Below are 12,416 nucleotides of genomic sequence, written 5' to 3'. Positions count from 1 at the left end.
CAGAACTAGTGCTAGTAATTATTGAGGAGGAGAACAAATAGAAAAAAAAGATGTCATTTATATTTGTGACATTTATTGAGGTTTCTAATTGGAACTGTGACAATGGATATGAGCTATCAAAGCCTCACTGCAAGAAATGCAAGCATTGATTGTAACTTACTGACCTCTTTCGCATGCCTCTGCCTCATCAAATTTTTGCTTTAATCTCATGTCTTTGGTTATTTATTTGGGTGAACTATTATTAAATAATGTAAACAGCACTGCAGAATTTCAGAATTTGTTTCTCATTTTTCTCTACATTTATAGTATATAGGTTAGTTCGATGATCTGCTTTCTCAGAATATTTGAGTATTTATATTTTAACGCAGGTCAGTCAGCTACACAAACTGGAAGGAGTTACAGATCTTTCAGAAGTGACAATGATCAACAAAATACTGGATGCTTATTACCAACTCAGTACAGACTTTATGTAATGATTGCTATACCCAGGCTGATGATAACAGCAACGTCTTGAATGTTCAACTCCAACTCACTTTGAAGTTCAGTTTTTGACTTCATGCTTTTACTGCTGCTTTACATGTGGCACATATTTATAGTCATATGCATTAGAGAAATTATAAAATGGCAAAATATGGGACTGTTATATTTTAAATATTAACATATAAGAAAGAAAAAATTAAAGATACAAAAATACAGTAGTCATGAATTAAATTTGTTTAACTTAAAGCTGTTTAGCTAGGTAATGACCAAATAATAGATTATACTTTATTAGAGGGAAGATTTAATGATCAAGGGATTCCCAAAATTTCTCAAAAATTTTTGAGTATGTGAAATCTAAATTAAGAAACTAACATGTTACTTTAGTGAAAGCATATATTTTAGGAAACAGAAAAATCAGGGCTACAAGACTGTGATACTGAATTTCAGCAAGAAGTACATTTTAAAATTGGAATATTCTGGAACACAAAAATTTTAAGCACAAATAACTTTTGAAGTATTATGTTTTCAGAAATAGTAAAAGTTGAGCTTGAAAGAGAGCTTTCAAATAAGCTAAGTCAAAATAGAAACAATCAATTTTTAGAAGTGTTGAGTTTCGATGTACACATGGCTTGCAGTTGTAATAAATTCTGAGTATTTCCTTAAATAAAATGTTTTCTTGTCAACTGTGTACACTATTGATATCAGCTATTGGTAAATTACAATGTGAATAATGAAGGTTTGGGAAATACACTTTAATAAGAATATGACAGTTTTTTGTTTACCCATGGCCTATATATTACTAACGAAGATAGATCAGGAAAAAAAGAATAAGGACAGTCCTGCATTGTGCTGTTACATGATGGGTTAAGTGGATCTCAAAGAAAGGCTTGCTGCCAAACATGTAAATGTTGTTAATGTCACCCAGCAAGGAGAGTTTCATTCCCAATAGCAGCTTATTAGCACAGCTTCAAAACATTCGTGTTCTGTTTTAGGTACTCATAAGTGTCTCCACATGTTCTTGTGTTTTTGATTACCTTATCTTTTCTCTGGATGAATAATTAATTATGAAAGTGATGTCACTATCAGTTATTTATGCTTGATTCTCAGTAACAAAAAATTGTAATTCAAGTTCACGAAGCTCAAATGAACAAACTCTAAAACCATAAATCAATTATTCACTGTGTTGGGAGAGCTGTGACTGCTAATCTGAATGAAAATGATACATTACTGCCAGAAATATTGTAATAATTTATGACAAGAATTTGACTCCAATATGTCATCTCATGAAATCATCTTTGATGTATTATTTTGGTAACATCTACCACAACAGATTAAAATATTTTTGAAATCTCCTGAATCTAATATAGTGTTCAGTGCACTGAAAGTGAGAGGTTGTGACTATACTAATCGAAAATGAAAAATTAATACCAAGAAGTAGTGGTTCCACAGGAATCAAATTTTATTAATATATACACATTGAACACTGTATATGATATATCTAGGGACAGATCATTTTGGACACTGCAGTTGTGCAGTCATGTACAATGATGATCATAGAGATTCTAGATGTCATCCTGAATGATTATAGTTTTGCTACTCTCCAGTCACCCACCACTTCCCAAAGTCCCACCCTTCAGCCACAGAGGAGCATTCCCCTAATGACTCAGCACTACCTAGGACTGAAGCAACTGAATCATTCTCCATCACAGTTTTGACTACCTCTCACCATGCCCTGAAATGAGGAATGTGCTGAGTGCTACTGACGAGAGTTCAAATTGATTTCTTATTTCTAGATTTCCTGACACTATACCACACAAGTGGCTTGTAGCGAAACTGGTGCTTGTGGAATATCATTTCAGTTATGTGATTGGATTTGCAAATTCCTATCATAGAGGTCACAGTTTGTAGTAATTGATGGGAAGTTGTTGAGTAAAACAGAAGTGATTTCTGGCATTCCCCAAGGTAGTGTTATAGGCCTTTTGGTGTTCCTTATCTATATAAATGATTTGGGAGACAATCTGAGCAGCCATCTTAGGTTGTTTGCAGATGATGCTGTCATTTATTATCCAGTAAACTTATCAAGATTAAGAAAAATTGCAGAATGATTTAGAAAAGATATCTGAATGGTTTTAAAATTGGCAATGGACCCTAAATAATGCTAAGTGTGAGGTCATCTACATGAGTGCTAAAAGGAATTGTTAAACTTTGGTTACATGATAAATCAATCTAATCTAAAGGCCGTAAATTCGACTAAATACCTAGGAATTACAATTACAGAAAATTTAAATTGGAAAGAACACATAGAAAATGTTGTGTGGAAGGCAAACCAAAGAATACACTTATTGGCAGAACACTTAGAAAATGTAACAGATCTACTAAAGAGACTGCCTACACTGTGTTTGTCTGTCCTCTTTTGGAGTACTGCTGCATGATCTGGGATCCTTATCAAATAGGATTAACGGAGTACATGAAGAAAGTTCAGTGAAGAGCAGCACATTTTGTATTATCATGAAATAGGGGAGGGAATGTCACAGACTTGGTAGAGTATTCGGGATGGACATACTTAAAACAAAGGCATTTTTCTTTGCAGCAGAGTCTTGTGACGAAATTTCGATCACCAACTTTCTCCTCTAAATGCGAAAATATTGTGTTGATGCTGACCTACATAGGGAGAAATGATCATTATAATAAAAGAAGGGAAATTAGAACTCGCACAGAATGATACAGGTGTTCATTTTTTCTGTGCGCTGTCCAAGAGTGGAATACTAGAGAATTATTGTGAAGATGGTTTGATGACCCCTGTGCCAGGCACTTAAGTGTGATTTGCAGAGTATCCATGTAGATGTAGAATGTCCTACCCTCGATCCTTTCCACCCCTCCCACAGTGGTATTTTGCCACCCACCGAACCTACACAATATCCTTGTACATACCTATGCAACCCCTGCCTCCCAACCCCTTACCCCATGGCACATATCCCTGTAATAGATGTATATGCAAGACCTGCCCCATACATTCTCCCACCACCACCACCACCTACCCTAGTCTGCTCACAAGCCTGTGAAACCAGTCATGTGGTCTAAAATCCAAGCTGCAACCACTGTGCTGGAGTCTACGTTGGCATGATAACCAACAAGCTGTCTGTCCACATAGATAGCCACCGACAAACTGTGGCAAAGAAACAGCTGGACCATCCTGTTGCTGAGAACTCTGTCTGACATGACATTCTTCATTTCAATGATTGCTTCGAAACCTGTGCCATCTGGATCCTTCCCACCAACATCAGCTTTTATGAATTGCACAGATGGGAACTCTTCTTACAGTTTATCCTAAGTCAATCATTGTAGTTACTGACCTATCCTCTTCCCTGTTCACATTCCAGCGCTACACAGCCCTCTATTCTACCAAGACATCCACAGTTTTTTTACTTCTCTCCTTTCCACCTCCCCCCCCCCCCCCCCCCCCCCTTCGTTAGCCTCCCAACTGCACCTAGCTATCCTACCCTCTCCCCACATAATCTCTGTATGCTCCCACAAGCAGCACTTTACTATCCCTCACCCCTACCCTGCTGTCCCTCTCCCTCCCAGCCCCAGCGTCCTCTTTATCCCCACTGCCCAGTTGGTTCTCCCATTATGCGCTGCTGCTTACAGACTTGTCTTGGCAGCGAGAGACTGTGATCATGTGTGTGTGAGTTGCCTCTTGTGTGTGTGTGTGTGTGTGTGTGTGTGTGTGTGTGTGTGTGGCTGAAATCTTTGTTTGACAGTCTTTTTGTTGTGCCTATCTGTGTCTCTGCTATAATGTGAGTAGCAACTATCCTTTTCATAATACTGTCGTTGTTCCATCCTGGATTTTCCATTGTTTGATTTTGCTGTTTGCAAGTGTTGTTTTAATTCATCAAGGAATATTGTAATTACTGCAGGTGCAACCAAATGTTATCCCATATTGTCTCACACATTTATTTATTTAATTATTGACTTGATTAATAGATTGTATTTTCAGTCTTACACTGTGGGGTAAAATGTGTCAGTTTACTGTTACAATATATTTTCTTAGTGAAAAATATGGTAAGTTTCTGTTAGTTCTCAACACGTACTGTCTCTCTCCCTCCCCTCCCCCCTCCCCCTCTCTCTCTCTCTGACTCACATAGGCACACACAAATATCCTCAGACTATCCAATTTCCCACAGTCTTAGAAGACATATAGCTGAAATTCATTTAATTCCATTAACTTGGTAATGTAGCACAATGATTAAAGCAATGAGTCAGATTCAGTCATCAGCTATTACATGCTTATTATATGATTCTTTCTTTTTCCATAGCATAATATTTGGAATACTTTCCATATTGCCCTGTGATAGTACCCTGAGCAAAATATGTTTTTTTCTGCATACTGTTTTTAGAGTTTTTCATATGTATGTGATACAGCATTAATCAGATGTCAAATCTACCCCCCCTTTTTGTACAGTATGGAGAGGGGAGCAGGGGGATGATTGAAGCTATAAGTTAGTTACTTAGATGTGCAATGATGGTTCAGGCCAGAGGACAGTGCCTGCATACGAAATGGGTGGATCTGATTTATCATTGATTACACAGATTCAGCGTATGGATAAAAACATGTGTTTTAAATTCAGAAAACAACTTTCAATATGTGGAGTGCCTTTGCACCAGTAGTTGGAATTAGATCAAAACTAATTTAAGCATAAATGGCAAAACATGAATTTATCACTTACTCTAAAAGTTCAAAATTATCTGTCTTTTGTCTTAGGTGTTTTACCAGTGTCTGTGTTTTTCTACTCTCATTTTGTTCCCGAAATTGAAAGTTATTTCAGTTCATATGAGGGCAGTGTTTATAAGAAGTTCGTATTCTTTTGTAGTGTAGTTTTCTTGAGCAGAAAGTAAATAAGTAAGTGAAATTTTCTTGTAAATTAACAAGTCAAAAGAACTTTCGCATATCTCAGAAATTATAAACAGTGAGGTGACTGACAAATGACAAAAGGTTATTCACTGTTAAAAACTTATTTTTGGGCCACTGATAATTATTTATGTGATTAATAATAAAAGGTTTATAATATGAAATAGTCAATGTACATCAGATTGTATGAAATATTATTTGTATTTTTCTATAAAAGAACAATGTATATATTAAATGTTTTTAGCTTCCTTTAAATCATGTTTTTATTGGGTTATTTTTTACACCATGCAGGATATACAGGATGCTCATGATTTGTATATTCAGTAATCATAAATCAACTTTAACATAAAACCATTAGATATGGGGATTAAAATATTTATCTCAGCCACAATATCTGACAGTACTGAATCATTCATTGTATTGTCATGGTGATATTTTCATAGTGATGCTACTTTTAATTATTGCCATGTAATTAAAAGGATTGTCATAAGAAGCAGCTCATCACTGGTCTCCTCCACAACTTTACAATTTTTACCTTACTGTTGTGTTTTGATCTTTGCTCTGCTTTATTAAACATTTATTTTCCCATTACTGTTTATGAAGACCTCTTTCTTTAGTTATTCCTTTTTTATCCAATGATCTTTCCGTCTTTTTCCATCATGTTACTACAAACAATTTTCTTTTCATCCTTTCCTCTGTTCATACTTCAAAAGGTATTTTGTTAATTGAATTTTTCACCTCATGTTACTCAAATGGGTCTATATTAGGCACTGAGTGCATTTGTAAATGTCACATTCAGAGAAGGGTTCACCCTGGTTAATTAATTTCATGTTCCACGGATCATTTGTGTGAGAGTGCCTACTAACCACCAGGTGGAATTAGATCAGTACTAACTGAAGAATAAATGGCAAAAATAAATCAATCATTTGCTCCAGTTTTTAAATATATTTATACATCTCCCACCAGCAGGTGCAGTTTGATCAGTGCTAACTGAAACATAAATCACAAAAGATGAATCTGTCACTTGGCATGATTTTTATATAGTTTATAATTTTTAATTAATATGTAAAATTGGATGTGCACCATTATATTTTATTAATAAATTTCTCTGTTAATGACAGATGCTTTGGGACCATGACACATTTGGAATGAATGATTTTCTTGGAAGTTTATCTCTTGGCTTAGATGATATAAGAAGAGCTTCCTTGGGAGATGAAGCACTTTTTTTCTCTTTGCAAGGTGTTCGCAGTGGAGCTGTGGAACTAAAGATTAGAGTGATTTCTGAAGACACTGAGGTAATCAATTTCTTTTGCAGTTTGTCTTTTTAGCATTACAACTCTAAGGAATGCAAAATTTACATCATATTTGGCTGAATCATGGTTATCTTACCTTTCAGGAAAACTTGTGTTATTTATAGAGCAAGGCTAATTTGCTTTTTTCCATTATTGTCTGTTTTTAAACTATCTGTAATTGTTTAACATATTTCCTGCTAGCAAATTTTATTGTGCTTGTTTTTTCTGTCACAGTTGAGTAAACCATTAATTAAATTTTGTATGCTTACATAATGACTAGAGATATTCTTGCTGAATTGTGGGTAATAACAACCTTCTTTTTCTTTTTTAGTGAATCTGTTTGTACACCATCTAAGAGAAAAATAGTATTAAGAAATTCCCTTACAATACATACTAGGTGATAGCTGTCTGATATGCAAGAAAAAGGCTGGTCCAAGCATTAGCTTCTGTCATCCAACAAAAGAAAGGAAAGTGTTAAAGGGAATGAAACTATTCAATAGTTTGGAAGGATTTTGTCCATCTCAGGGAAGAGACAGTTGGATGGCATGTGACAGCAATCAGCATGACTGTCTAATCATTTCATAAGCCTTGTAGCCTCCACCATTTCACCTCTGTTGCAAGATCAAGAACTCCTTGGTTCTAACAGTTAATATCTTTATTAGTCTTTCATTTTAAGTGTATGAGTCTGCTGCCATCTAGTTAGTGGGACCTCCCCCTTTACTTGACTGTAGTTCCATTTTGAAGCTAATTTTCTTTTTAGATGGATTCACATACAGTAATATTCCTATTACTGACTGTTTTCAGTTGTATAAAGTACTAGAAAGTAGTGGATTGTATGCCCCAATTAACATGAGTAGCCAAGTATCAAATTTCAATTTAAACTCAGGGCAGCTGAAAATGTGCCTCTTGCAGTATTCACTCAAAACTACCGGTATATCTGGTAATTTGATTAAATTATTTGGTCAGTTTCTGTTCCCCATGGTTTCAGCATGTTGTATTAATATTTTTTGTTTTGTACTATTGTATGTATATCTGCTGGATGTCTATATCTCCAATTCCTCTTTGTCCCACAATGAGGACAGGAACTTTATTCCTCATTTAACTACATTAAAATTTACACAGATGAGTTAATCATGAATAATCCCTTGATGTGTGGTATGAGGATGAAAAAATGGTTGGTTTATGGTATGACATTGAAGGGTTGTGTACATCTTCTTATTTTATTGTGTTACATCGATGGTACAAAATGTTGATAAGGCCAGGATTGAAAATGGTGGCCACATATGGAACACAATTGCTGTAAGAACAGTTTGTCAGGATAATGTGAAATGTTGAAGTAACTAGGTGACTGTGAGAATTAGTGACATATCTCATGAATCCATATACATAAAGTTACAGTTGTGATGTGTTAGCATCCAAATATGTGTGCGATGTTATTTGTGAAAAAGCACTCCAGTCACACCAAAAGCCTTTTACAGGCAATGCAATTTTCAAACAGTTGGTGACCATTAAAAAATTTGTTAATTTCATGTTTTGCCATATGCATCTACTACAACTATTAGAAGAATAAATAAGGTGTCTGAGCATAGGAACAGCAAATCTACAGTAATTTTCAGTGCTGATGTTGCTTCCCAGTTTTCTCATTGTCTGTCTCTATAATTGGTACTATTTGAAAGATAAGAAATTTTTTTGTGTTCTTATTGTCTGGTACAGCATTTGTTACTTACTGCCACTAACTTTGTCAGTACTCTGTATGTATTCTCCTTTGCTTTCTCACATGTTACAAAGAAGTTAAGCTGATTTTTAGAAACACTTGAAGAGAAGTCCATTGTTTATCTATACTTTCTAATCATTGCACATTCTGTTCTGAATATTGAGAGAGCTATATTGATGCCCTCTCATTAAATCCTATTATTTTCAGTTTCCTGCCTGCTTGTAGTAGATTTTTCAGTGCTAAGGTAATTTATTTATCATCTGTACTCTTGAGCACTGTTCATTTGTCATGCCATGTGTCACTGCATCTCAAATATATTGTCTTTAGTTTCTTCAGTATTTTGCCTCTGTATTATATTTTTGCTCGTAGTTAATAATGCTTTAAATACATGCCTTTGAGAAAACTATTTCTTGTTGTCTCATTTTCCACAGTCTTCTTCCTAGGTACTTAATGCATGTTTTTGCTAGCTAGACAGGCTGGAAGTGAAAGTCACATTTGTACATTTATTTTAATAATAGTTTTTATTTCATTCATTTGTGTGTATGTGAAATAAACTTTTGTTATGCTTTGCTATGGCATTTAGTCTCAGAGCTGTCATGCAAGCAGCAACAGCAGTACAAGTTCTCCCCGGTTACCAGTACGGCGTCAGAATGAAGCACATGTACCCCCTCCTGCCCCTCCCCGGACTGTCTCTTTGACTACACGGGTGTCATCAAGACAGACAGGAGGAACATCTGTTACTGCTGGTGAGTTATGGCACATCTTCATACTGGAACAGCCACATGATCTTTTTTCTCTACAAACTGCACTACTTCTTGACATCTGACCTTGCTCGACATATGAGACCTGCATCAGCCTTCTTTTTCAAAAAGAATCACTCAGCTAATTCACAACTTGTACTTAGCATGCCACTGGCTATCCAGATTTTGAGAAGCACCTTATATTTTTTGTTTGTCATACAACATTTTTTGTCATATAGAATTTGTAAAAGAGTGTCATTATCTGCTTCACTTATACAGTTCAGTCTTATCTTCTCTTCAATTCATCACATTCTTAGATACTGCTGCAATAAAATCTCATCTGTTGCATTATTTATCCATGATGTATCATAAATTTGCTTGATTCATTTATATACTGCTATTCAATGTGTTCCTAAACAGTGGTTCCTATATTATCTTTTCAGTTTATTTACAGTGCTATATCAAGTATTCCCTCTTCTTCTCTGCCACAAACTACATGTATGTAGTGTTTTATTTTCAATTTTTACACGAATAATATTAAGAATAACCTCCTGTAATAGACTTCTACAATTCATAAAACTATAATAGTTGATGCTCCACCAGAAGAGGAAGCGATGAAATATACATTTCTGGCCTTCAGCTTATTTTGGTGAGCAGCAACCATCCATTTCATTAATTTTGTTTTGAGTATAATCATAATTTTATTTTTTTAAATCATCTGTTAGAATTTTTTAGTGATTCTGTATTATATTATTGTTGGCACTTTTCCTCACATAAATAAAAAGTACACAGAAAAAATCAGAACAGGCAACAATTCACTTGTTATTTAATGGTGAGTAACACACATAAAGTCTTCAGCATTAGATGATTGTGCTAGCTTTTGTTATTCTTCGGTTACTGGGACAAACATTTTCCTCTCTCTCTCTCTCTCTCTCTCTCTCTCTCTCTCTCTCTCTGTGTGTGTGTGTGTGTGTGTGTGTGTGTGTGTGTGTGTGTGTGTGTGTGTGTGTGCGCGCGCGCACATTCACACACACACTGGAAGAAGAGCAAAAGCTTGAAAGCAACTACTTACACAACCAAGTCCTCACTTTCATATGCTGGAATTTTTGTCATTCTAATATTTTTGTAAAAATAGTAATGTTATAAATGTATTACCTTCATGGGAGCAGAAAATTCTCAGCAAAGCAGAGACACATTTGTGAACATCCATCTCAGGGTTTTCAGTTCAGAATTGTTTCCCCATACAACTGAACAAAGAGAGAGAGAGAGAGAGAGAGAGAGAGAGAGAGAGAGAGAAAGGAGAATAAAGAAAAAACATGATGTGAAATTAAAAAAAAAATGAGGTGAAACTCTTAGAATCTAAAGACAAGGTGCACCCTGCATTTACCAGACAAGGGGAAGAAAGTTGTCCACTTTGTTGGATCCATCCTTGTTTACGGTTTGCCATTCCATTTATTGTTTTCCTTCTTTTTTCTGTGTGACTTAGAAAGAAGAAGAAACCATGATTCTGGTTAATTATATTCAAAGGAGGGCTTTCCCCTTGACATTTTATTTGGCTTGTAATTTCTGTCATGCTTATGCAGACTCCTGTATGGGCATTTATTTCTTCCAGAAAGATTACCAGTGAAGACAATATTGATGGTGCAGTTAATATATTGAAAGGTATATGTAATTCCCTTAGGTTGTTTATGACATAACTGATTATGAATTTGAAAAAATGCCTAATTCACATTTATGTAATTTAGGAGTAAGGGCAACAACTCACTAAATAGTATAAATGTTGAGTTGTCAACAGTCATCATTATAGCATACTGCATATAAAGTCTAGGAAACCAAAATTAAATCAAAATTGCTACCAGTAACAGAGAGCAAAGAAAGGGCAATGTCGATTCATAAAGGAATTATCATCTATTACCACAATACACACTAATTGTTGTTAAGCAAGATATAAGCAGAACATGAAAATCTTCTGTTCATATTATTTTTAGATTTTGAGAAAGGGTGTGATCAGATCAGCAGAGAATAATTGTGGGAAATATTGGAGTTATTTAATGAATCCCATTGAACCACTGTATGAAACACAGTCATAGACATTAACATTTGTCAATATCGATAAAACTTTGCAGGACTGGAAAGGCAATCCCAAAAGTATAAATTTGAGGAGCAATGAAACATTAAACCATGCTCTATACCCTATTTATGAAGTATTATTAACTGACTGAAAGGTCAAATTGCAGGAATATGTGACAAATCAAACAAAATATAATACATCAATGAAAATAATCAATTTTTTGACAGTATTGATGAGAGGTTAAACTGGAAGCAACACATTGATGGTCTGCTGAAACATCTGAGTTCAGCTATGTATGCTATTAGGGTTATTGCAAATTTTGGTGATAAGAATCTCAGTAAATTAGCTTACTATGCCTACTTTCATTCACTGCTTTCGTATGGCATCATATTCTGGGGTAATTCATTGTTGAGTAGAAAAGTATTCATTGCTCAAAAACGTGTAATCATAATAATTGCTGGAGCCCACCCACGGTCATCCTGCAGACATCTATTTAAGGATCTATGGATCCTCACAGTAACCTCACAGTATATATATTCACTTATGACATTTGTTGTTAATAATCCAACCCAGTTCAAAAGTAATAGCAGTGTGCACAGCTATAACACCAGGAGAAAGGATGATCTTCACTATGCAGGGTTAAATCTGACTTTGGCACAGAAAGGGGTAAATTATGCTGCCACAAAAGTCTTTGGACACCTACCAAACAGCATCAAAAGCCTGACAGATAGCCAACTAACATTTACAAATAAATTAAAAGAATTTCTAGATGACAACTCCTTCTACTCATTGGCTGAATTTTTAGATATAAATTAAGGGGGGAAAAGAAAAAAATAATTAAAAAAAAAACAACTTAAACATCAGTGTCATGCAATATTTTGTGTAATGTAATATATTGTACAGACATCTTTTATTAACCTGACACATTCCACATCATTACGAAGTGTTGTATTCATGATCTATGGAACAAGTATTAATCTAATCTAATCTAATCTATTAGGATGGATAAAAAATATACTCACCAAGTGGCAGCATGAGAGAGCACATATAAATTTATGGAAATGTGTAAGCTTTTGGATCCAGTGGCTTTTTCTTCTGGCAGAAGGGTTGGAGGAAAAGGAAGAGGGATGAGGGAAAAGGACTGGTGAGGTTTAGGAAATGGGGAGACTTACATAGAAGTCACACTGGATCAGGGGAGCCTTATGGATGG

The 12,416-nt window shown here is 35.2% G+C and overlaps 1 protein-coding gene across 1 annotated transcript in view; it reads left to right on the top strand.

Annotated features, from left to right (window-relative positions):
• The window catches only part of LOC124763286 (tricalbin-1-like), a 295,056-nt gene that overhangs the window by 206,578 nt on the left and 76,062 nt on the right, over positions 1-12,416 (top strand). The window contains exons 14-15 of the mRNA XM_047249126.1: positions 6,511-6,684; positions 8,979-9,141. Of these exons, the coding sequence (XP_047105082.1) occupies positions 6,511-6,684; positions 8,979-9,141 (337 nt within the window). The remainder of the gene's footprint in view (positions 1-6,510; positions 6,685-8,978; positions 9,142-12,416) is intronic.

Source organism: Schistocerca piceifrons, chromosome 1 (assembly GCF_021461385.2).
Source record: "Schistocerca piceifrons isolate TAMUIC-IGC-003096 chromosome 1, iqSchPice1.1, whole genome shotgun sequence".
NCBI lineage: Eukaryota > Metazoa > Arthropoda > Insecta > Orthoptera > Acrididae > Schistocerca > Schistocerca piceifrons.
Note: the sequence above shows the minus strand (reverse complement) of the source record. Positions and strands in the feature narration are given on the sequence as shown.